Below are 27,475 nucleotides of genomic sequence, written 5' to 3' on the forward strand. Positions count from 1 at the left end.
AGTGACATGCTTGACATATGATCTGAAGTCATGAATCTAGAATGATTTGTGGACTATTAATTAAATATAATTCTTATATTCAATTATTAAATAAAATATAATTATTGATAAAAAATAAATTTGATATTTTAAAATTAAAATAAAATATAGATTTAATATTTCTAAAATATTAGAAATATAGCTTAAATAATGAAATATTAAAAATATTTTAGAAATATTTAAATTATGTATTAATTGACATTTAAAAATATAAGAAATAATTTAGAAATAATAAATTTATGTTTTACTAATAATTATATTCTATTTAATAATGAAATCTAAGAATTATATTTAATTTGTAATTAAATCTAATAATTTATAATTGAATTTTTAAAATAATTAATAAAAATGTGAATTTTAATAAAAATATTAGTATAACATTTATGTAAAATATAAATTTGATCTTACTTGGGAAGGGATAAAATTATTCAAATATAGGAACTAAATTGAATAAAAAATGATGATAAAATCATGGAGTGTTGACACATGGCACAATACTAACTTAATACATGAATAATTATTCTTAAATTATTATTTTTTTAAATATTAAAAGTTAATTTAAAAAAAAACATAAACTGACAAAAGAAATGCACTGTTTAGAAACAATAACTATTTAAACTTTCTTAACAAAAGGACCATATTAACGAAAATTATAACCTAATTGAATAATGAAACTAAATGAGAATCGAACAAACCCACACAAGTAAGACCAAATAAAAATTTAGCTCTAAAAAGAATACATATAATTATAAAGATAACATTATTAGTTTTTCGTTAATTAGATTTTATGCACATTCAAACAAAAGATACTCATAATAGCTTCTATTGGTTACTACATATTTACTATATTCTACAACTATAGGACCGAAAGGAGAAAATCTGTGTATAAAGCTTTGGAGAAAAGTAGTAGGTAGGATGGTGGAAGAGGGAATGAAGAAGGATGGAAGTTTTGTTTGAAAAAGGAATAAATGAAGATTTCTAATGGCACCCGTGCAATTCTAAGTTCGGCCTAACTCTCAAATACTCAGGACCTTATTAAGTTGTCACATTTTTATGATTAGAATGCTTGTTATGTTTTAGTGATGATAATGTACAGAGGTGGACTTGAAATAAATCATGTACTTATATGGTACTATTATGAGAGTTTATTAATGTGAATTTTATGGTTGAATGATTTTAAATTGTTTGATATTTATTGTCTGGCTTAATTTTTATCTTTATGTCATGTTGTAATTCCCCCGTACATTGATATGTATGTCGTCTTATTGAAATCATAGTGAAATTTTAGTTAAATAAGAGATACGTCATAAACTACTTAGGGTCTGTTCGTTTCAATAGACGCATTTGAAATGATTTACTATTATCATAGAAAGCACAGTTAACCAAAAGAAAAAAATTAAAAAAACACAAAAATCAATGCAAACTTTTTAATGTATACTTTCTTCGTATAAGAGAAGAGATTTGAGGTTAAGTCGAAAAATGTGTTATAAGACCTCATCATAATTTATTATATTATATATATAATAATTTATTTTAATTTAATAAACTATTTTGTTTATAATAATAATAATATAAATAAGAAATAATATAATATAATAATATAAATAATAAATTATATAATATAATATAAACAATAAATTATATAATATAATAATATAAATTTGGTGGTCGAGTTTATGGATTATACAATGGTGGAGTTTTGTACTAATTTTTTATTTAAAATAAAATGTCATTCACAAATTTTTCGTAATATTTTTTTTAATACTATGAAAATAATTAATTAATTTTATTAATTTTTGTAATTTATTTTTTTAAAGTGTAGTATTAAATAAAAATTAAAAAAAAATTATAACTCATATAAATATTAATTTATATTACTTATTACTTAAAGGACAAAATGAAAATCTCTCTTTTATATATATTAAAACATTTTTTTATCTATCACATCAATTAAATCACTCACAAACTCTCACAAACTTTACTTTCAAATTCACTCACAATCATCTTTAAATCCCTTAAAATAATAATACATATTTCACTCTCAAATTCACTCAAATATATCTTCTCCCTTTTTCACAAATTCATCTATCCAAGTGAACAAAGTCTTAACGATAGAGTGGGAGAAGACACTCTTACCTCATTCATTTAGGTTGTGTTTGGATTAGAGAATGAATTTGAGGGAGTGAAAATGGTTAAATTTGAAGAAAAAAAGATAGAAAAGTGATGTTGTTTGGATTAAAAGAAAGATGGTGAAAAATAAATGAAAAGTTTACTAAAATTGGTGAATAATTTGATGAATTTATAAATTTTTATTTTAATTTAATTATTTTAAAATTAATAATATTTTTTATTAATATAATTTAAGTATTTATTCAATTTTAAATAATTTTATTTATTTTTTAATTAATTATGAGAGATTTTAAATATAAGTTATTATAAAAGTTTAAGAAAAAAAGCAACTTCACCTACATTTCTTTGCATATCAATGTGGAAAGTTGGAGGTGTGATTTTTTCTTGATTTTCGAAATTTGATGCATTGTTTTACGAAAAATCTTTGCACTTTTTCGCTTTCCAGTTTTCCGTAACATGCGCTAAGGGTATTTACTATTTAGAATAACGAGGAAGTAATGATATGAGAGTTATTAAGGTGTTGATTTGTAGACAGAGCTCTGACAATGAGCCGGTTCCGGCATCGTGTTTGATTCGAAAAAAAGAAAAAAAAAATTGCTATCCGTGCAAGTATATGTTTAAACAATATTTAAGGATATTTTAAAATCTATGTAAGTATTTATGGATATTCATAAATATTTAAAAAATATATTTTATAATTTTTAATATTAAATTTAAATAAATTATAAAAATATGTAAAATAAAATATAAATTCAACTTTAATTATAATTAAATTTAACTCAATAAAACATAATTTTAATTTTAATTTTTTCAGGTAACGATATTCATGAGTACTAATAATATAATATCCGCAACCGACTTGTTTATAAATGGTTATTAAAATATCATCTATCTACGAGTACCAACTATCGATCACATGTTTTATCTTGATACCTGCATACACGAGTATTTTTGTCATCCCTACTTGTAGAGATTTGAGACAGAGGAAGAAGAAATAATTGAGCAATTTCATTATTTTCTCATTCTCTCTCATATGCAATGATTTGAAGGTGATTTGTGTAAGATTACAATAATACCCTTCATTATTATTTTTTATTTTCTTAATTGAAGTTTATTTACATGTATGTTTTCTTAATTTAAATTAATGATGCAAATCATCAGTAACTTTATGTTGCATGATTATGATAATAATGTAAAAATATAACTTTTAAAATTATACTTATAACAATAATTAATACTCCAAATTTCTACAATGATTACAAAAAAAATCAATATGTAAATATATTGTATTTTATTATATTTTTATTAAAATAATTGTTTTTTTCCAATTTATTCATTAAATATTTTTTGTAAAATAAATCTAACTTATCTAAATATAATTTTATATTACTTTCAACCTCAAGGACAATTTGATAATCTTGTTTTTTTAATTAAACTTAATTTTTAATCTATCATATTAATCAAATCACTCACAAACTTCTCTTTTAAATCCGTTCACATTCACCTCCAAATCAAGGGCGGAAGAACATTGTGACAGGGGGAGCCACGACTCCCCCAACCATTCTTTTTAATTTTATTTTCTATATATTTAAAAAATAATATTTATAAATTATTATTTTATTTATATTAATTCATTTTTATTTAATTTTATTTTTTATATATTTAAAAAAAATATTTATATATTACTACTTTATTTATATATTATTACTTTATTTATATATTATTACCTTATTTATATATTATTACCTTATTTATATTAATTTAGTTGGAAAAATATTTTTTAAAATTTAAAAATTACGTTTTTTTCTCTATTATAATTTTTTGTACTTTTTTATTTTGTTTCTCTCTTTCGTGCCTCCATATTTTCTCTCATTTTATTTTCATCTCAATTTTCACCATCAATTCCTTATTATTTTCAAAATTAAATTGCACTATGCAAAATTGAAGAGTTAAGGAACATTTTAGATCGAACAATTTCTTCTTTTGAGTAAGTTCATCTTTTCCTCTTTGTTTTTGAAGTAATATGTTTTTCTCTTGTATGTGACTTTTCTACGCTCTAGGCATATCTCTATCTGTTAAAGATCATAAAATCATGTTTTAATTGTTGATCAAACTCTTATTTGTGTAGATAGAGCTATTTTAGGCTTTGAAGTTGTGTAAGGGAAGAACAAAATTAGGAATCTACTCTAAGATAAGGGAAGCTAATCATTTAGAAGTTATTAGTTTTCTTAAAATATTGAGGAAGGCTTGTGATGAAGATGAAAAAAATGCATCTACGTCATCTAAAATTGAGAAACTTCATGAGAATCCAAATATTGAAGAAAACGAAAAATAACTCTCTAATGTTCCTAAAGTTACATATGATGAATTTGAAAATACTTTAAAACGTGATTCGGGGAAGCGTCTTAAAATTTGGCAATACCCACCAAATCAAATTAATGAGGTACGAAAAACTTATCTAAAACGAGGTCCATATCAAATGCATCTTACTAAAGGTAACTTTTATTCTTTTTTTTATATATATTATTGTTGATGATAAACTTTATGTTACTCTTTTATATTTATTATTATTATATTGTTTGGATTCTATTATCATGAGTGCTTGTTTTGAATAAAAAATGATATAAAAAAATTATTTTTTTAATTAAATTATGTTACTCTTTTATATTTATTATTATTATATTGTTTGGATTCTATTATCATGAGTGCTTGTTTTGAATAAAAAATGATATAAAAAAATTATTTTTTTAATTAAATAATTTATATATAACAAATATAATTTGGTCTCCCTAAAATTTTTGATCAAGTTCCGCCACTGTTCCAAATCTCTTAAAGTGAACAACATAAACTTCACCATTTAATTCACTCAAATTTATCATCTTTCTTAACCCCAAATTTATCTTCACAAGTAAACACACCTTAATGTAAGAATTTATATGTTTATGTTATAATATAAGTGAATAAATTAAAAAGTGATAATTAAATTTAATATATCAAATCCTTAGTTTATTTAATTAGATGTTTGAAGTGTATATGAGAATTGTGTAGTGTAGGTAATTATAGGTTTTATTAATAGTATTAATAGTTATAGATTTTAATAGAGATGGACTTTGATTATGAGCCTGGTGTGTTGTAACCAAAAAAATGAAAAAAGAGAAAAAAAAATGTCAGGACAGTTTTTTCCTCCATCTCCATTTCCATAACTTCACAATCCAAAAGTTAAATCATTTCAATTATGTTATCCAACAGAATTTTTTTTATTTAAAAAATATTTTTTGATTTACACGAAAGTTATTTTGAATTTTTATTTACAAAATACCCAATTTAAAAAGGCAAAATAGAAAGTTTTTTACATGGGATGCAGGAAAAAAAGTTATGATTCCTGATGTGAGTGCAAATAGTGATTGAATCTCTTATAATTTCACACAAGTCAACAATTGCTTCAGTTATTTTCTTATTCATTATCCTCTCTTCTCCAATTTTTCTTTCTCTCTCAAATTCAAAGAACCATGATTATGTTTTTCCATTTCCTTTAAGTTTCCCTTTAATCCCCCAGCTAGCTTTGATTTATCATGGACTTTGGGAAACTCTGCATGCAAATGAAGATTAAATTTCAAGTTATTTTAGTCAATGTTTGTGATAGAGTATTTTAGCAATCATAGTACATATGTAGATTTTGATTTAGTTATGATGATTTGAAGATTTGACGAAGTATAGTAGAATGAAATTCTGTAAGAACTTATGTATATAAAGTTGTTGGATATATTATGAAAATTACTCATGAAAGTCGATCAATTCCATTTTAATGGTTGAGTTTAGTTTGTTTGATTGATGTGTTTATATGGATTGTTTTTTAGGAACATAAATTGAATTCTTAATCAATTGTTTAATCGTTGATTCTTTCCTCATTTACATTAGGAACTAATAATGCATGCATCATGTGAACAAAAATAAGAGGTATGTTGACTCTTTCGAAATAAACTCATTATGAATCATTGTGAGTTTGATATCTCACCTATGTTTGTTGTAGAAACGGTGGTTTTAATATATTGCAAAATAAATAATTATTGTATTGTTCATTACTTTTTCAGTTTTGATCATTATTGTTACAATTAGTTTGATTTGGTATTTATATCAACATCAATATTTTGACTATTGTTATTTTCTCAACTCCTCTCTCCATCCACTTATGAATAAATGTCTTGTGCTTCCGCCTAAGACATACCTTGATGCTCTTATTTCTTCTATTCACTTATTTCAATTCTCTATTATTTTCTATGTACTTTTTGTTTGAGCCTAGGTTTATTGATACTTTGTACGAGGTATAGAACTTATCTTGCTAGATTCTGAGATCTTTAGGATATCTGAGATGTTCTTGTTGTACTCTAAGGATTTGTGCATATAAATCCTTAAAGGCAGTGTAATCTTTCACACCTTAGGAAATTCTTCTAATTTATGTTTTATGCAGATTATCCAACAATGCTGACATTCCAAAGTTCACGAATCATTTGTCATCACATAAATTAAAAAAAAAAGAATAGAAAACATGAGGAATCATGCTAAATTCATGATGAAATTACACTTCACGAAACATAGAAAAATTATACCTATTATGAAAAAAAAATTAAAATAAATAAATAAAAATAAAACATTAATCCACTTATAATGTTCTATATAAATAAAAGTCAAATTAGCTAACTTACCAGCACAATAATTTTTCTTTCAAAAAAACATGAAAAACCTTTAACTGCATATGTATACAAAAATGCGAACATTGACGTCATCGTTATATAAGACTCCAAGAAACCACTCGTTGATCCAATAAATCATGACAAACTGAAGTATAATTATTCTGTAACCAAAGCCTCTGAAAACCCTTTGACAATGCATGTCCAAAGCATAAATGACTCACATAAACTCAACATATATAGATGTTTGCACTCCTAAAAGAGTTGAAAAATTATCCACATATTCATCTCGACTTCCTTTAAAAATACCAGTACGTGTAACTAAACCAGGGCAACTCCTATATGCAATGTTAATATTTATCTTAAGTCAATTAGTAGATGGAACTTATTATATTACGTCCTTAAATGAAACCACCATACTCTCCCTAGTTTGAATATTGAAAATTTTCAGTACCAAAAAATAAAAGACAACATTACTCATGTTTCTTAGTTTTATTTCCAACCATAAGCACCAATTCCTGAATTTGAAAGATAGCAGGAGCAAAAACAATTAGAACCTGAAATATACTATAGTTTCTCATCCTCCAAATCATCCAGATAATCAAATTAGTGACATTCACTTTAATCACTTTAAATAGAGGACTACAAGGATATTTCATAAACTGCACAATCAAATTCAAAGAAAAAAATCAACAAATCCTAAAAAATGATCTTTAATCATTCCCATAACCACATGACAATAGAAGAGTAAAATAACAAATTAGATAAAGATTCAACATTGTTCTCACACAAAAAACACAAAGAGCACAAAGAGCACAAAACCACACCCTTTTATGAAACCTCCAAAACAATATGCAAATGATCATACAACAACTTTCAAATAACCAAAGTTTTAATTGGTGGACCAACATTCATCTAAATCAAATTTTCCCAATCCACATATTCTATATTGTAAAAGTTTAGCAACTTGTGAAAAAAGGACATATGTATCATCCAAAATTCAATTAGATACACCTCCTCCCCATTAATCATCAAAGAAGAAAAAATCACATAAATTAAAAACAAAAGGAGAAAAGTTCCGGTAAGTGTATGTTTAAGCTAAGCGAACAACAAACAATAACCTTATTCTATCAAAATAAGGATTCGAGCATATTTGGATATACAAGTGTCAAAACACCAATGATCATTCCAAAGATTAATACAATCACTGTTACTTAGTGTTCACAAATTATTTTTAAGAATAATATCATATGCATCCTTAATATCATTCCAAATTAATGATGATTTAAGAAAATATATATATATATATCTATAATACTTAGATCTAAGAAATTGGATATGCATGAATTTAACCCAAGTTATTTTTTTCTGCGAACAAAATTTCAAGCTAAATGTAATATACAGGCTTCATTTTTATAATTCAATTAGATTTTCAAGTTATAGTCGATGGATAAAATTATTTGACTTTAAATTAATTAGTAATGAGATTGAGAGTTCAAATATTTAATATTATTTGTTGGACTAGATTTCACTTGTTTATTTTTAGTCGCATATGTGAATATAGTGAGAATTTAGATTTTGCTAAAATGTGAATGATAATTATGAGGATAATTGTTTGAATTTGAAATATGCTACAAAGAACCTAGATAAACTATGAAAGAATCATGGTTTTAAACATATACAAAGGTATTGAATTCTAAAATGTTACAAACTTCCAAGTTATCAAAATTATTAACTAATTCATGGGGCAAAATCTTCTTTTAAATATTTCATTAAAACTCACGTGACTTCACCTAATTTTACATGCAAAATAAAGTGAAATCATTTTCATTATTATTTAATTTTAAAATTTTATTTATATTTATTTTTATCAACTAAATATGACAATTTATTGTTAAAGAAATTGTCAGAGAAATGAATGTCAAATTACTATTTTCCTTATATCAACGATAATAAGATAAAAGATTGTTAAAACAAAATATTAAACATCTAATTCATGATCATGTTGATTGATTATTTTGTTTTTACAGCGAGTGTAGGGGTTTAACCGTCTTTTAGTTTATATGCATCCCTTGAAGAATTATAAAGGATGTTGGGTCTGTGCATGCACTTATATAACTGCAGTGCAGGGGAACTTGTAGCCGCTCTTCTACTCAGCAATGGAAACCCTAGACTCAGCACCATCAACTCCTGCAAGAACCACTGATTCGAAACATCAAACACCATCACCATTACCGCCATCAGTGCTCAGACTCTGGAGGCCTCAAGCGCAAAGAAATTTGAGGAACCAATGGTCACAATTGGCGTCGTTCAAAAATCGATGGTTCTCTGCTTCGTCTGCTGGAAGATCCCATGCAACTGCTCTCGTTAATTCTCATCTCTCCCAAAGGTCTTATCAATACGTTGAGTTTCATTCTATTGCCGGTTTCGCATTCAAAACCGAAAACATAGGAACAGTATGAACTTCATTGAATTTGGAACATAGTAACAGTGTGAACTTAATTGAATTCGAAAATTTAGATGTTTTCTTCCAATGGAGTTTTCCGCGGAGTTGTATCCGTTCGAGTATTCCTGCTCTGGCGAGTTAATTTTTTTAATTAATGAGATTTTTTTTGGCCAGTAAGGTGCTTGAGGTTATGCTGTTTTGATTGTTGTTTTGTAATTGATGTAGGTACATGCCTGATATGAAATTAGGTGTTCTGAGCGATATGCCTGGTATAAGAAAGAGAGCTTGTTTGAAGCTATTTAAGCGGCAGGTATTATTGATTTTTGTTTTATTGTCCTTGTTCTTCAACTTCTGTGTAAAGCATTTTTTTTCTTTTTTCTTTTTCTTTTTTTTTTTGCATGAAGATTTGTATGATTTTAAGCTGGCTATTCCGGATATCATACAATGACATCAAACTGTATTTCACAATTAACTTTATCAGGGGAAAAGAAAAATCACTGCATGGCCTTGGTTTGACAAGAGAGGTCATGGATTTAGTTTCTGATGAACTAAAAGATAAAATAAACATTTTGTATTGTAATTTAAAGTAAATTGAATTTGTGTATATTGGGTTCACCCTATGATGCCTTTGTGTCTACCGTATAATGAATGCCGGGAGTTTGGTTGTATTCTCTCTGTTGCATCTGATGAAACTGCCAATTGTAGACTTGATAGATTATTGCTGGTAGCAGATGAACTCTTTCCAGTAAATTATCATTAGTTTTCAAAAATGCTATTTTTCATGGTTTTAGTAATTGTTTTGTCCATATTTTATAAGAAATAATTTCACTTTGCTTTTTGCAAATTTGTCAAAGGCCAGTTATGTATTTATTCATGTCATATAGAACCTCTGTTTGTTGAGACTAATTAAATATATAAGTGTTTGTTGCTGAAAGTTTATCTCCTTTACTTCTTTGTAACTTCCATTTGGATATTCAGTACACAACGTAACTGGCAAGATTTAGTTCACATTGGAGCTTTATATAAGCCATATTTTGTCTGATTTAATATGAACTTTGGCATCACATGTAAGTAGCTTGGCCGTGGGTTCTTGTTGTGATCAATTTCTTTCACTTATCCGCTTGAATTAACGTAGGCTCTACGATTATAAATATTTCAATATATAGTTATACTTTGAGAAAACATGAGATAGTGAACTGGGCTGTTTTAGATAAGTTTCTCAAACGAAGTAGCCTTTTATTCTAGATTGAGAAGGTGAATCTGTATTTGCTTTTATATTGCTATTTTTTTGTGTGATTCTCAATGGTGAACATAACTGTGGGTCTGAGGTTAGAGAAGTCTGGTTAGCGATATTTATATTTGTGCTCTTGTTCACAATAGTGGTTGATGTGCTTAAACAGATGTCCTCAGATATTCAAATATTTGATGTTTTCTGAATTAAAATTATGCAGAAATTTGCAATGGCCTCACTTACTTTAGGATCCCTTGGTTATAAATGTCTCATAGTGTTGATAGTTGTGAGGGTGTGTTTTTTTTCTCACTGTGATTATATTACCTGCATTCCAGCATGTATGTTCATTATTTTCATTTTCTACCTCTTTTTGATATCCCAATTTAGGGTTGGGGTTGTTTGAGATGATTAAGATTCCACGGGAGTTGTTTGTAGTCTGGAGTGGAAGAAGAGATCATCTTGGTAGTGGGAGGTTTACTGTAGGTTCAAGAACCACGGAAGTGGGATATTGGAAATCTGGTGTCCTAAAAACATTACGTTGGCTAATATGCTTAATCATCAGGAATTAAACCTTTGACATCTCTAGCCAAACTCAAGGGCAGGCTGTGCTTTATTTCACTTGATAAAGTGAATAATGAAATGCTATTTGTTGTCTGAGTGATATCCGCAATAGGCTGTTTTTAAAAGTAATACCCGGAGTAAGGTTTAAACTAGAATGGTTGAGATGTTATTAACCTAGTGATTATCTGTATGCAAGTTCTTGAAAGTTTATTCCTTAAGTATACAGTCCTTTTAGACAACAGTTTATTTGAGTCTACTTGAAGGTTCCTATAGTAGGTTTTTGAGCATAGTTGGGTGGGAAAAAAATGCGTTCCCGTTGGCTCTCCTACTTCTCTAGGATGTTTATCTAAACATAATTTCTATCGATGAGGGGTTTAATTTTTCTCAAACTAAAAAAAACAGAGTGATGACAAGAGTCCTTTCTGCTTTCACAGAAAAATAGTTAAGAATAACAAAAGTCAGTTATTTTTGTATATCTATCTGCTCTGACGGATACCTTATTCTCTCGTTAATCTTATTATTCTCCTCCCATATAAATATCTTTTATTTAAAAAATAATCTTTAAAGTATATGACATTGTTTTAATATCTATTGATGTGGTTATTGTACTTGATTCAGGAACTGCAAAGGAGCAAATTATTGTTGTGTTATAAGGACATGGTATGTCACATCTATATTGTTTAATTTCTATCGGGAGCCATTGATATATTTGTACTAGCAAAGAAATGTCACGGCATATTATGACATGTATTAATTACCTAAGCTGTTTGGTGGACTGAAAGTTCATTGTTGAGGACATATAATTTTAGTTAATGAATTCCAAATTTTTGTTCAATATTCTAGTGCTTCGTTAACATCTTTGTGCTTAATAAATATAGCTGTCACATACGCATGGTTAAAGTAGGCGATTGTTTTACTTAAAGATGCTCATTGTATGTATGTGTTATGTTTTATTTTTATGTTTTGTAACTTCAGGTAGGCATTGTAAGTGACATGATCAATGTTAGCAGATCGATGAAGTGCTTCTTCAAAGGATCAAGCAGTAGTCCTCTGTTACAGTTTTCTTATAACTCTGCAGACCAAAGTGATTTTGGAGATGCTGGAGATGGTGGTGGAATTCCAGTATTTACATTTTATTCAATGACTTCACATGGTATGGCAATATAATATTTGCTGAATAAGCAATTGATAGTTTATACAGTTACGCAGTTGTTGAGACGATTTGCCAGTTATTTTCCCATTTCCTTCATTTTTTTCTGAATATATTTTCACATAATGAGGTAGCTAATTCATCGTAGAATCTTTTAATCCTCGGAGGTAATATTGATTTCATGTTAAGCATTATATACTTACTGACCACAGAGTAAGTGTACGGGGAAGTTGCAACAATGAGACTGTATTTCGCAAATTTTCCCATTAAATTGGATAAAGATTGTGATATAATCGAATAAAGGCAAAGAGAAATTTACAGAATGCATACTGCTTCTTTCTGATAGAGTTGTCAGCTGTTAGTACTATGCATTGTTAGTCAATTATTTAGGGTTTAAGTTTAGCCTGAATTATAGAAATTTTTAAATTGTCTCGAGGAGTTATTCTAAATCTGAAAATAATTCAACGATAACAATGTTTCTTCCACCTAGAAATCAATTCATATCTTTAACTTTCTCTCTATATAACTAAAGCGTGAGGAAGATAATAGTGTGATGCGTTACCTGAAGATTATTCATGTCAATTATGCTAAAATTGCAAGGTTTGAAATCACAGAGAAATATGCTGAGGAATTGGTTCAGATGTTTAGGCTGGAACTTTGTTTGAAGGTGAATTGCAATTTCTGCAAAAATATTTTCATTATATATATGATTCCTGACTTTGGTCTTACTGGGAAACTTGCTTCAAATGGGCAGCGATTACTTGTTCTTGAATTTATGTCCATTGGTTATGACACTTCAGAGGTAAAACAATTGCATTGGTCAACTCAGCTTTATGAAGATGAATTCAAAGATTTGACAGACTGCAATCTGTACTGTGAAGTGACTCATGGACCAGTGCCACCAAGTTTCAGGGATGGGAAATCTGACATTGCCTCTTTAAGATTTGACAACCAACCCAATCCTGAGGTTTTACAGGTATTGTATTTAATACCGCGTTTGCTTTTGAATTCGTTGTAAAATTTCTTGATTTATTACCATCATTTAGAAACTGCACTACGATCTGGAAATCTAAATTAGAATATGATACATTGGCCGAACTGTAAGCTAACATGATAAGAGTCCGGTGCGATTTTAGTCAATGCGGATACAAAGTCTTTGCAAGGGTTCATTCGCAGTTTCCCCTCTCTGATTGAAGAAACAATGTAATGTCGGAATTAAATTTGCGCAGTTACTAAAATTTTAAAAAACTGAAAAAAAAAATGAAAAGCAAGTTTGTAAGTCGATGACGTAAGAATACTGTGTATGTCTTCGAGCAACATAATTTTGCCAGTTGGGGCAGAATATGTTTTTTCTATTATATACGTAATATACGTTTCCTTATAATGATATTTTCTAAATATATTATTGTACATAACAGGTTTATTTAACAACATGGCTTGCAGAGGCAAACATAGACACTCTCAAGTAAGATTGCGACGAAGTTCATATATGAAGTTCATGTGAATGTTTATCAGTGTCTAAAATGCTTCTAATCTCCTCCATCCTCTCCTTCCCCTCTTTAATCAGAGTGAATGAGATATTTACAGTGGTTGGCGAAGAAATGCATGTTAGCATTGTTTAAAGCTGCCGTCAACAGGAATGAGTCTTTAACTTTGAATGACATCATGTTTGAAGAGAAGATGAATGAATACACCTTCTAACATTCATTTTAGACGTTGTCATAGTTGGGCATGCGAAAAGAGTGGTAAGAGTCGCTTATTGCTTGCTGTTGCTGCTAAAAATGATAATTGTCATATAGATGACTGGTTTTAGTCTCACAACACTAACAAATTGTGGACAGACAGGATCTTCGTATGCTAGTGAAATTTGTTCAAAGGCAAAATTAACAGAGGTACGGAACTATTTTTCTATGGCGAATTTTTTATTTTCCCTTTAAACCTTTAGGGAAGTTTTGTATATTTTTAATGTTATAACTGTATAGTTGGAAAGAACCTACAGAGAAACAATGATTGGTTGGGTTTGGCTATTTGGATTCTGAACTGGATTAACTGATATGGTCCAAAAGCTGTTATAAAGAAGAAATTAATTTCAATTAAGTTATGTCAATCAGTTTAACTTTCTATTTTAAAAATTGAAATTTGTAAACTGTTGTGTTTGTTTATTATATTATAGATGTAAAGTGATTACAAGCAGGCAGGTATTTTGGTTGCTTTCTAAAGAAACAATGGATAACTGTCAGTGTTTCGTACAAAAAGGTATAAATATGTTTGCTTTCCTGCTTTGTCTTTTGGCATCTATAAAAGGACAAGTTTTGCGTGATAGGTTGAAAACATAGTACTTCATTTGCGTGATAAAAGGACGAATTTTGTCGTTGTCAAGGTCCGAGTTCATTTATTATCAGGATGACGACTTTCATGTATTCGCAGATATGAATGGTCAATTCATAATAGCATCTGAAGACGTCGACCAATCCAATTTTTCAATATTTTTTTCAACAATTAATGGAAACTAAGCTTTCACTGTCGGAAGATAATATATAACTTTAAGCATGATATGATTGATGCTTTGGAAGACGTTAGTAATATGTGCATCATGACCAACAAATAAAATACGTCAAACACAGGAAACATGCGCGGAATTTTTGGGACTACTGAGTGAGAAACTAAAATAGTTTATAATCCTAAATGGAACGAAACATGCGTACGAGCCAATAAGACTGAAACTAAAGCCCACGCATATATATTCTTTACACATATTATAAGCACATATTCATACATGTCTCGGGTGTTTCTTCCCGCACCCTATGAAATTCTACACAGCTTATATGCACATATGAATGTTCAGAAAATAATTGAGTGATGATCTAATGCAATTATTCTTCTACTCAACACAAATTCAAGGAAATACTTCGAAATTGATAACATATATACTGAACATCTTATGCTACACGAATCAGACAATCGACCCATATGATTTAGAACATGAATATTCAGCAAATATAAAACAGCTTATGATATTTTTTGGACGTAGTAGGTGGTATCCTACACTGGAGCAATCTTGTTTGGCTCAGATATTTCACTAAGTACTGACTGTGAGGTTAGAAGATTGCACATATTATATTTCACTAAGTACATACAAATAAAGGAAGATGATTTAGAATTGGAATTATAGAAATAATTAAAGAAACAGTTTAAGATCTTATGTTCTTTAAAGAAAACAAATAAACATTGAACAGCTCATGCTTAATCAGCTAAAACCGAGCCAAATGGTATGATTAAAACTAAGTAAACTGCATATCTTATCTTAATATATATACAAAAGGCTTGGAACCTGAAAACCAAAGGTAAAAGATAACTAGATTGCGAAGATCTAGACATACATACATACATTCATATATAGATTGAAAAGATCTAACAGCCTCCATGGTTGGGGAGGCAATCTAGTACCATTCTTCTCCTACACTGCCAGTTGTATGGTTCTATGGCGATGAAGTGCAATAATATAAGTTGAAAGAAAAAGGACCATAAACAGGATGTTGTGGAGACAACTGACCAAGAAAGATGGAAAAATGAATTAATTAATTGTCAAAGTGAAAGACATTGTACCCTGTCTGGGAGATTTCTAGGCATTGGAACTGCGGTAACATATTTCTGGGGGTATGATTTTTGAGCATTTGCAGTTGAATCAGATGATGAGGTTTCTGCCCCATCATTTTGCCCCCGGCCATGGAACTTGGCAAATCGATTGATCACAGAAAATCTTTCTAAATCCTGACATTCCAATCTCAAGTCCAAAATTGAGGCTCTGCTATCCAATCTGCATCATCAATATGAAAATTGTAAAAAAATAAGTAAAAGGATAGAAAAACGAAAGCAAAAGACAGAATGTAAATAATAACCGAAACTTAAAGACAAAGCAGATATCATCATTACTAAGAAAAATCAAACTGTAACGAAAAACCAAAAAATAGGGGGTGCAGACTGCTATTTAAAAAAGTTTAGTAAATTTACAGTCCATCAGGAGAAGCATGTAAATATCATTGATGTAATTTTTCTTCTAGATACATGTTCAAAAAGTTCAGAAGCTGAAAATTTCTACCATCATAACCACACTTAATGGTTTTTTTTACACTAACGCAAGTGAAATATGAACCTTTTAACACTAATACAAGTGAAACACGATATCCAACCTAAATTTTCCAGAAATTACCTATCTGTATATTTCACAAGCAACTGAACCCATTCTTCAAATAAAAAAGAAAGTAAAATAGTCTGAAAATATTCCATATTTCAACGTGTTAAATCAATTGTTCCATGGAATTTATTAACTACTGAAGAACATTAAAAGGCCATGTCTTATAAAGCTCCTTATTATTTATTCAAGACACAATAGCAAAGCACCTATTCATATGTATTCATACACTAATGACCCTGCATATGAAATCTGTTACTCAGACAGACCACAGTATTGGCCAAAGCCATGAGACAAATAAACACTGATAGTACCTCAATATATCATTTTCCAGTTTTCTCGCTCTACCATCGAAGTCTTCCACTTTCAAATTGTACTGGTCAAATTTCCCAGATGCTTTAAGCTTATCGTGCAGGCTACAGAATACACCAGTAAGAAAATTAATCTTTGTGATATAACATATCCAAAACATGGAATCATATATGTATGCATTAAGGGCTTTTAGGGAGCTTATTTCAGACTATCATAAGGTTTGTACATGTGTTTGGTTACGTTTCTGAAGTAGCTAATGACTCTTCTATAAGGTCTTTTTGGCTTATTTCAGTATGCTTTGTAGTGAAGCTAGTAGAAATAAGCTTGTTAATAAATGCTCAACTAAGTTGTTCACTCATTGATCAAATTTCCCATTTAAAAAAATAAAAAAATCTTACAGGCTTTTGCTTCCAGGGGACATGATGGTGTCATTTCCTGTTTGAGAGATGGAACTGCATGCATCTCCTAACACTAATCTAGCAACAGAGTAGACCAAACTTTCATAATGCAACTTGACATCTGCAGAGAGAACTACAGCAGAAGGGGGATTAAGTAGTTGCTGCATAAGCTGTGTCGTCAACACAAGTCTTCTTTTTGACTTCATTGGGACATCTTCAATTAGTTCAGCTTCATCCTCAATCTAATGTCATATACGGAGCAGCATGAACTTCTAGTAGCAAATGAATTAAGATATTTAGTTTAGACTGATGTAATTATGAACATACCTTCTCAACCAATCTATTTGCAGCTTGGGCCCAGTCTAATTCTGCCGCACTGTCAAGTAATAAAGAACCTCAATCTCAGAAAGTAGAAGGTAAAAGAAAAACTGATCTATATAAAACAAGATTGAATATATATATATATATATATATATATATATATATACATACATATATATATATGTGTGTGTGTGTGTGTGTGTGTGTGTGTGTGTGTGTGGGTGTGTGTGTGTGTGTGTGTGTGGGTGTGTGTGTGTGTGTGTGTGCATAGCAAAAGCATGAGGCATAAAATACTTCTAAGAAACTAAAAACAGATCTAGCAGCTGGTGAAAGATTAAGGACATTTTGTAACTTCTAGTCATCAGAAATAGCAATAGAAAATTACAAGTGCATTAAATCTACATTTAGTTAGCTCATTTTATGTTAAGAAACTAAAATAAAAATCATCGGCGAACTTGGGACTGAAAGTTGTTTTCTGTGAAATAATCTAAGGCGAGAAAGTGGGATAAATCACATCATTTTGTCAAGCACCTGATATCTTGAAGCCTTTCAGAATCCTGACTCAGCTCTTTGTGCCATGGTATAAGTTCGGATGTGGAACTTTTACGCTTCTTTGGTCGCATACTAGATGACAGATCAGGTTCAACTGCAGGAGGAAGTAATGACTGAGAAGGCAGATGCTCATTCGAAACTGAAGTAAGCATTGGATTTTGCCCAGCATCATTGAGACTATTAACTTGCTCCATTGAATTTGCAAGATGCAAACTACCAGATTGGTTCCTCATGATTAAAGGCTGCTCCAAAATCTTTGGCGGAGTCATTGTTCGCATATCATACATTTGCAACATCTTACCATTTTTAAAATTTCCATACTGCTCAAACCACGATGGAGCCATCTGAGGATTTATCACAGAATGCTCACTTCCAACAGCAGTTACTTTGTTATTATTACCAACATTAAGAGCATTTCTCTGACCATATCCAATCACCTCCTGAGAAGATGCATTAGTATCTCGAGCATCACCCACCTTTGTTGAAAAGTTTACCAAGTTCGGATCTGATGGTTGCACTGAAGAACTATTATCTGACACATCTTTGACTATGTTGTTGTATCCATATGATTGTTGTCCACGGTTGGAAATGGAATCTATCTGTTGCTTTTCCATCATATTATCTGAAACCTTGAATCTCTTGACATCCCGATTACTAGGATCAATATCCACATTTTTCATGGACTGAACTTGATTTAGCATAGAGACGTTCTGATGCAAGAAATTATTTGGTCTTAAAGATCGGCCAAAATCTTCAATATCTTTAGAGGTAGCAGCTGGGCTTGATTGAGGTGCATCAGATGTATATTTCACATGTTCCTTCGTGTGTGAAGCATTTGCAGTCTCTTCAACAGCATCAACACTCTCAGACAAGACCTGCTGCATAGAAATGTTACCATCGTTCTCTGAATCTTCAATACCTGGCTTCTGTGGTCCTATTGTCGTCTCATAAATATTATTTGGTTGGGGATGGGATGGAATCTTCAAAGCATTAGGATGTTGCTTGCTAGAAACACTTGTCCATACATTGTGTAATACTTTTGAATGGGCACCCTGTGGAGATGATGTAACAGAAGAATGAGGAGCAATACCAGCCTCCAATGCTGAAGATTTCATGAAAGGATCTCCAGCACGGATTTGATTCATACTATCCATCTGGGACATCTCCTGAGCAGATTGCAATTCAGATTGACTAGTTTGAGCTCTTTCACAATACTCATCTACCTGATTACTGGAAGCAGTCCGATCAAAAAACATTGCATTATCAGATTGGGTATTTGCTACTTGTCCACCAAGATTAGCCACATTCTGATTTTGAGTATGGATCCTTGGAAAAGGAAAGCCTGCAGCAAAACCCTGTGGAATATTTCCCAGTGCACTGTACTGTGAGGCTTTGTCAAATAGTTGTCCTGAGGAGCCAACGTTATTTCTAAGCTCGTGAGATGACTCTCGAGGAGGAAAAGTATGAGTAGCAGACAACCAAGTAGGACCCTTATCCCCTGTCTCAGATGCAACATGTTGTGGTGTGGCATGAGATGATGTCATAGGAAGCCTTTGAGTGGGAGGAGCCAGTTGCAAACCAAAGCCCTGAGATAAAGAACCTTGATTTCGTTGAGGATGTACAGAAGACCCATCCGAAGATTCTGTATCCATCACCCTGGAAGATAAAGGGCGGTTAGAAGTGCTTGTGTTTGTTGCAATGCCATGCTCCCTTGATTGGTCCACTTTATGAAGAAGCTCAAGAATATTTTGACTACAATAATTTAACAAATAAAGCAAATTGTTGAGCTAAGGTCACCATGTACGGAAGAGTAGAGTTGTAGGCAAACAAAAGAAACAGACACAAGTAAACAAGGGTTTTAGTGCCCAATTAGACCAGAAGCATGCATATGAAAAAGTAAAATAAACACAATTCATGGTTACCTCATATAAGAGAACACTAAACAATAATTTAGAAGCAAATACTATATTACACTAAACTTGTTAGCTCAACAAAAAAAAATTAATCATATTCAATTACCTGGGTGAAGCAGTCTTGTTCGAGGCATAATTACCAACACTTCTATCATATGTAGTCAACGTTTTGGGTATATGACCAGATATCATGCTTTTTGAAGCATTGTCATCTATAGGTTTTGAGTCAACCTGAAAAGTATATGTTTTCCTATGTCAAATTCCAAAGGATTTAACTTTTTGATTCTGCAATGAATGGAGAAAACTGTGCAATTAATGTAGTCACACTTATAATAAGGGCAAAGTCCTAACATTACCTTCTCTGTTTCATTATAAATCCCATCAGAATGACTGTATTTTGACTGGCCAGGATGGCCTTGGTCCTGACCTTTAAATCCTCCAATTGGTTGATGTGGTGTAGGCTGTGAATTTAAGGTATGTTTATTTCCATAAGGTTCTATGTCAACACCAACAACCCCCGTTGGGTGATACTGAAATTTTCGAGTTACAGGAGGTCTTCTATTTCCCTGCCCAGATAACTTTGGACTATGCAAATCACCATCAAAACTAGGACTTTCTCTCAAACTACCAGTTCTATGATGTGAAGAATTAGAGACAAGACCATCCACTGATTTATCCTTTTTGTTAAAGTTTTCCATATCATGTGCCTCTCCTTCTGACTTTTCATTCTTCAATGATTCCAAAACTAAAGGATTCTTCTCCAAATGATGCCTATATTTTCCTGCACCTTCATTTCTTCTATAGCTACCCACAGAATCTGTCTGTCTCCATACATCAACATTAGGGAGCTGATGGTTGCTTTGCCTGCTGACCCAAGTAGCACCTGAATTGGCTATGCCAGCAATGCCATTCATACCAGAATCCTCCCCACAAACCTGCATATTACCTGAAGACTTTGCATGTTCCAACACACCAGACGAATTTGTATCAGAATCAGGCTCCCACATCGCAGGAACCTGATTCATATCCTCTTGCACAGCTTTGTCATGATGAGGCTGCAAAACACTTTCATTTTCACGGATCTTTATATGAGAATTGTTATTAGGAGTGGGTGATTTAATAGCATTCCACCCATTAGATCTATTGAATTGCTCACCCCTACTACTAGGGGATGACAGTGTCTGTTGATGGGTCCAAGAACCTGAAATAACCTTATCATTTACTTCTAAGCCTGAGGTATTAGCAGCATTTCCATAACTATGACTCCCCTCTGCAATTGGTTTTTGCTGAGGGCTGCAATCTAACCATTTGCCTCGTTCTAAAAACTGTGGAATTGATCTTTGAGAAGAATCAGTCTGTAACCTGTCTTGCTGTTCCTGTGCAGTATCAGCACCTGACTGATGAAATCCAGGAAGACCAGAATAGTTTACAGTGGTACTGGGCCTGCTGCTGAGATCATCCGGCCGTAGAAAAGGCCTTGAATTTATATTGGGTGTTGACTGCAAGTTATTGTCAGCCCACACTGATTGCTGTTTGCTGGTATCCATGGTCGAAGGCCGCTCAGTTCCAGAACGTTCATTATTCCGGAAACTTAGACCACTCCATTCTTCCTGTATACCCATTTCACTACCAGAAGTTTCAGCTACAGCAGACTGCATAAGTGCACTCCAACTCCCACTCTGAATTGATGGAACTCCACCTAAACTATCCGCGCCGTCCAGCATATTGAAACCAATTCCATCCCAGAGGCTGTCATCTGAACCAAATAAAATCTTCTCTTCTGTTGGATCTAGGGTAGCCACATTCTGTGAAGGAGGAACCTGCACTACCACCTTGTCCTGAGAAGTGTCAGAAGACCCACCAAGCTCTTGCCTCCCATTAAAATCTTCAATTGGCACATCTCTTTGCTCAGAATTTACTTGCTGCAAGTTATCCATATTTAATCCACTGTTTATACCTTGAGCAAGAGAACCAAACATACCTTTTCCTTGAATATCCTGTCTTGAAACTGAATTCCCATCATTTGTGTTAGTTTGATCCGAAATTGAAGCATATTGATGAGCTGGAAATGAATGGCCACTGGCTGATATGTGTGGCAATGCTGGTTTGTCACCTTGAATGCGAGAATACTGATGTTGGATAGGAACCTGAGACGCAGCAGGCTTATCTGCTTGAACATGAGAATACAGGTTGGATCTTGAGCCAGAAATTGGAAGTCCGTACAGAGACTGCTCTCCCTGATTAGGAACCAAACCCATTAGGCGCAGTTGTTCAGGAGATAACACAAGTCCATTAGAGGACCCTTGCATAACTGCAGATGCACCATGCTGGAGCCAATTTGCATTAGGCATAACTTCAGGCTGCTGCCACACAAGGTTAGGCGCCTCATTGATGGGAATGCCATTAATAAGAGATGCAGAGTGGCCTGCAACTGTCTGTTTTGAAATGGAGGCCGCTGGATTCATAGAACTCTGTTGCCTAGCTTCTAGTTGATGAAGTTGTTGCTGCCTTTGAAGTTCTTGCATCTGGTTGAGCATTGCCTGCTGTTGCAAAAGCTGCATGTCATTCATCCCCGGCTGCTGTCTAGGAAAAGACTGAAGCATGCCTGAATGCCGACCACTCATTTGCTGTTGACTTCCAAAAAAATCATAATTAACAGGAGACTCTGATGCATCAGTCCTAGTCATGTGTTTCTTATAGTGTTGAAGACCAGGCCCTTGTTGTGACTCTAGTACAGACATTCCTCTTGACAGATTTGAAATGCCATGCAAATCAGCCTCTGTATCCATTCCCAAAATGTTTGCTTCATTTTGCCTCGACTGAAAAACCTGATGTCCCTGCATATAGCCATTTACAGTTGTCTGTTGGTTCGGGAGTTGATTTCTGCCAGTGTCAGACCTCAAATTTGATTGTGCCAGGTTCAAACCATGTCGTAAATGTGGTGTGCTTGTGTGTCCCTGCTCAAAATCTTCGTACAAGTAATACAATTAGTAATGGAGGGAAAGATAATAAAGTTATAACTTACAAATTATGTTGAACCAGTAGAGATTTATAAAAAAAAAAAAGGTAAATGCAAGTGAATATACTATCATTAATAAATAAGTGAGCTATTATAAAATAGGGGTGACACCTAGTTATACCTGATTGCTGTATATTGAAATTCTTCAAATTGGAAATAAAAGGAGCACCAGTTGGTCTCTGGCTACCAGCCCACAAATTGTTGCTTAGTCCTGGCCAGTTCCCGTCAACTGCCTGTGAATGATACTGGCCCTGGGACAAATTCTCCTGACCAAAAAAATTATGGACCCTGTCTCCTACTTCGTTTCCCGGCATAGATAACTCAGCCCACAAATTTTCAGAAAATAACTATTTATAAGTGTAGTAAAACAAGGAAGATAAAGAAAAAGTTCCTCCAAATATTATGCTCTCCAAAAATACACCTTTGAGCTACAATCATTTAATCCTGAAAATTATTAAGGGAAACGAATTAGAGTGCAAGAAAAACTCCAAACGAATATATTTATTAATAGAATATTGTGAAAACATAATGTAAAATAACAACTGACATCCCATGCAAGATGTCATAGTTGATCACTATTAATAAAGTGCATCAAGTGCACCGTGTACACAGAATACCGGGGATTAGTGAAAAATAGTGAGATGCAAAAAAATTAGCACACAAAAAAAAAAACATTATAATGCAATAATAGACTTCCAGGAATGTAAACTTATGTGATAATCATGGTAACGCGCAACAAAATTGCCGATCAAAAAAGAAGCCCTATAAGTTCTATTTGTTGGTGGGTCAAGCTTTTGGACTACAACTTTCTAACTGAACAAAAACACACAAGTTAACAGTATCAAATCCTTTGGTGAAATGTAAGACAAAGCATAGAAGTCCAGCAGGCCAGGTTATTCATCCAACATCAACATTCTCAGTGTTCCTTCTTAAATGAAGAAATATATGAGAAAAAAGGAAGAGAAATTTAGAGAAAAGAAGGAATGCAGTTTCAACTTCCAAGTTATAATACTGGAAGCATCTACAGCGTCACAGGGTTAAATCACTGAGTATGTTACATGCTCCAAGCCTAAGCCATGTTTTTCTTGAGCATTTTTTATACTACAGGATTCTCTTCCTTACTGGCACTGGAACTATTACACTAACTTATTATAGAAAAATTAATAAGGTTCAAACATAAATTATCCTCCTCAAAAATCATCCACTTATAAAAAGGATTTCTTCTTTCTGAACAAATGTGTCACCAGCACTCACAAATACATAAATATATAAAATATGCTTAGGCTGAAACCTCTTCGGCCAATTGAAGGATTGGTGCACAAAAGGAATCAAAGTGGCGAATATTTATAGAGGCCGCAACGACTTCCCAATCAACCATAGTGATGAAGCTCGAGAAAGGAAGAAAAAACACACTTTTAAAAGTTCAATGCATACTCAAGCATACTTCCTCCAAATTAATGTGTTGGCAAAACCCGAGCCATGCAGTAAATGCGAATAAAATCCCAAACCAGAGCCATGCAGTAAATGGAATTCGATATCACTATTGGCGTTTTCACATACCCACACCCATAATTTGTAACTTGTCGTCCTCAAGACATCTGAAAAAATGCATTGCATTTACGGAAACTGGCAGTTATTTCCCAAAATTTAAAGCAAAATCCAACTATTTAGAGAATGATAACCTAAAATATCCAGACGAGTGAACTTATCCAAGATCTTCAAAACAGCTAGTCTCTCAAAACTCTCCCCTTCAGTTCTGCACATACACGTACTCATCAACAATAGCTATTAAAAAGTAGTTTAGCACAAAATTCCATCATCTCTGCTTCCAATTCCAGGCTCATATTGCACCCCCAAGGATAGAATCCGCAACCAATCTTTAACACCTATCCTAAAGTTAACCAAGTATAATCTCCTTGCACAAATCACTTACGTGAATCAATTTGTCAGTGGAAGAAAGTCTTCCAATTCACTTTCCACAGACTATAATAAGGTTATATTAGTATGCCAAGAATTCACACTCTCTTGCCTAATACCGTATAGACCTATAACTAGAAACAGGGTGATTGAAGCAACCAAGAACGAAAATCCAAAATCAAATTCACACAATTCACCTGAGCTGAAACATTCTTACTTCTAAAAGAAATGAGAGGAACCTAAGCACTCAACACGCAATTACTATTCCCCTTCCGCAACACTTCCATCAGCTGAGTTCGCCTCAAAACCGAAAATCGCTGGAAAATCTCAAAACTACGACCGAAACGCAAAAGATCGGAAGCGCGGCACAATTCGAGCTCACAATCAGCATTCAAATTGATGAAACAACACAAAACGAGTGCACATGCTGGCGAATTGGCGCCCAACGCGAAAAGCCAGAGACGCAAGCACAGATTTGGTTTTTCTTTTCATTTGTTTAATTTCTCAAAGAGAGGGTTCCTAGAGAAAGAAGGCTAGGGTTTTGAGAGATAGAAAGATAGCCCGAGAACTCACAGTGAGATTGAGAAGACTCCATTGAAGCTCCAAATTGATCCCACGAGAGTGTTGAAGAAGCAAGCGTTAGGGTTTGAAGCGGTGGGAAGCAGAAGAAAACAGGACTCTCTTAGCTCACACAGATAAAGTGATCGAAATAGTGCGAAATTTTCAACGAACACAGCAACAATACTCAGGCTCGGCCCCAACGTGAGGCTCGGTGATCCTAAGCTCGTTGCTTCGGATCCGAGGCTGGGCTCTTTCAGGCTTTTTTTAGAAGATAGGTTGTATTAGCTATAGTGAGCCCAAGAGGGGAAGATATCACGTGAAGAGTTGTTGAAGGTAAATGACAAATCCAATAGAAATTCGACACGTGGCAAAGTGACGGCACAATCCCTTTTTTGGAGAGGGAATAAACTGCTGGGCGGAAAAGCCCAATCGCTTTGTTTCAGAAAAACGTGATAAAATAATTGCTTCTTTGAAAACAGTTCATTATAAATATTAATCAAAACAAAAACAACTTATACTCATAATCTATTTATCTATTTTATATATTACTATATCATAATCTGGTCGCTATTTGATATTTTATGGCTTTTTTTTTCAAAGATGATGAGTGTTATGTAATTAGTTAAAATTTAACTCTCCATCATCAAGTTGACTTTATTTAATTTTTAATTTAAAATTAAATTTGAATGAGTTAAAAAATAGTCAAAGTAAAGAATATTAATTTACAATTATTATTTATTATAAATCACAACGTAATGCATAAACTGAAATGCTAGTTCTTTTTAAAATCTAATCCTGCAAATTATGAAAAATCCATAGATCTTTACTTTAAGAATCGAGAAAAAAAATGGAAAAAAATAAAGAAACTATTAAGAATGAAAAAGTGATTGAAAAAAAATTACAAACAAAGCTAAGCTGACGGCACAACTAACCTTTATTACAAAGTAAATTAAAGCCTACTTTTCAAAACTTGGAGAGCGGTACCTTTTTTCTTTATTATATTCTCTTGCATCTTTTCCTTGCCTTGTAACAACTTCATCTAACTTTAGGTAGGTTTTTGTTTCATTTTTTTATGTAAAGTTGAACCAATGTTCTCACTACAGTACTTGAATTGTTAGTGTCAAATTATTAAAAAAAATAATGAAAGCATGAATAAAATGTTTGAATGTATGAGAGAAACAAATGACAAAATTTCATGTGATTAAGATGTTGATGGAATTTTACTGTGGAATAGTGAGATGGAAGAAGATGTTAGGGATCATATATTGATTGTTTGTGGCACAGGCATTATTAATAATAAAGGGAGTGCCCAAAAAGCCACGTGGTAAAGTTTTTTCACGAGCCTTCTGCTGTGATCCCTATATTCTGAGTTTGAGAAGTTATATGAAGAAATTTTGTCATTTACTAGGTTATGCATCATCATATACTGTAGTAACTAATGATTGAAAGAAAAGATATCAAGATAAATAAAATCGTGTAATAGTAACTTTTGTCACGAAGTAAATATTTTATAGTGAGGGCGTCTTAAAAATGTTAGTGTGTATTTTATTGACAATAGTAAATGTTTATCATGTTCACTGAGAATAAAATAATAAAAAAGTTATTTAAAAAATATATAAATACTTTGTTAATATTAATGGTTGAGTGTGTGAATATTTTTGTAAATATTTATAAAAATATTTATACACTCTATCATGTATTTAAAATGAGAAGTTGTCGGTTATCCAAATACATATATATAAATCAAATTTATTAAAGAGCGTCTGGGGAAGTTCTTGTTCAGTGAAAATGTCATTCATTTGAGACCGAAACAGATTATAAAATATACAAACTCATTTATGAGGAATTTTTTTTACGTATAAAATATATATTACTTTTTAATGTGATATATATTCACCTTATCACTTTTAATCGGCATAAAAGTAACATTAGATGTACTTAATATTATGTAAAATATTGATGTTAAATTATCTGTTAAAATATTTGTCCTTATTTTCTTATCAAAATCTTAATTTGATTCTTATATTTTATTAGTCTCAACTAGG

The 27,475-nt window shown here is 31.9% G+C and overlaps 2 protein-coding genes across 7 annotated transcripts; one reads left to right on the forward strand and one right to left on the reverse strand.

The window, feature by feature from the left end:
* Positions 1-8,964: 8,964 nt before the first annotated feature.
* On the forward strand, positions 8,965-14,361 carry LOC114177685. Of its 4 annotated transcripts, none has more exons than XR_003603163.1 (9): positions 8,965-9,246; positions 9,529-9,613; positions 11,714-11,755; positions 12,071-12,248; positions 12,860-12,912; positions 13,000-13,221; positions 13,664-13,710; positions 13,813-13,990; positions 14,087-14,361. XR_003603163.1 is itself a non-coding variant. In XM_028063144.1 (8 exons), exons 1-8 carry the CDS (start codon positions 9,017-9,019, stop codon positions 13,865-13,867), a joined length of 912 nt encoding a protein of 303 aa, XP_027918945.1. In that variant the 5' UTR covers positions 8,965-9,016; the 3' UTR covers positions 13,868-14,361. The 4 variants fall into 4 exon arrangements, 1 of the variants encoding a protein (XP_027918945.1); XR_003603164.1 differs by having other exon boundaries at positions 14,091-14,361; XR_003603165.1 differs by lacking the exon at positions 12,860-12,912 and having other exon boundaries at positions 13,046-13,221.
* Positions 14,362-15,452: 1,091 nt separating this feature from the next.
* LOC114177684 lies at positions 15,453-25,698 on the reverse strand. Of its 3 annotated transcripts, none has more exons than XM_028063143.1 (9): positions 25,443-25,698; positions 23,074-23,396; positions 20,290-22,901; positions 20,040-20,164; positions 18,000-19,676; positions 17,475-17,523; positions 17,148-17,389; positions 16,752-16,853; positions 15,453-16,062 (listed from the first exon to the last, which is right to left on the reverse strand). In XM_028063143.1, exons 2-9 carry the CDS (start codon positions 23,264-23,266, stop codon positions 15,831-15,833), a joined length of 5,232 nt encoding a protein of 1,743 aa, XP_027918944.1. In that variant the 5' UTR covers positions 23,267-23,396; positions 25,443-25,698; the 3' UTR covers positions 15,453-15,830. The 3 variants fall into 3 exon arrangements, with proteins under 3 accessions (XP_027918944.1, XP_027918942.1, XP_027918943.1); XM_028063141.1 differs by having other exon boundaries at positions 18,000-19,772; XM_028063142.1 differs by lacking the exon at positions 25,443-25,698 and adding an exon at positions 24,244-25,408 and having other exon boundaries at positions 18,000-19,772.
* Positions 25,699-27,475: the final 1,777 nt, after the last annotated feature.

The sequence above is a fragment of the Vigna unguiculata genome, chromosome 3 (genome assembly GCF_004118075.2).
Source record: "Vigna unguiculata cultivar IT97K-499-35 chromosome 3, ASM411807v1, whole genome shotgun sequence".
NCBI lineage: Eukaryota > Viridiplantae > Streptophyta > Magnoliopsida > Fabales > Fabaceae > Vigna > Vigna unguiculata.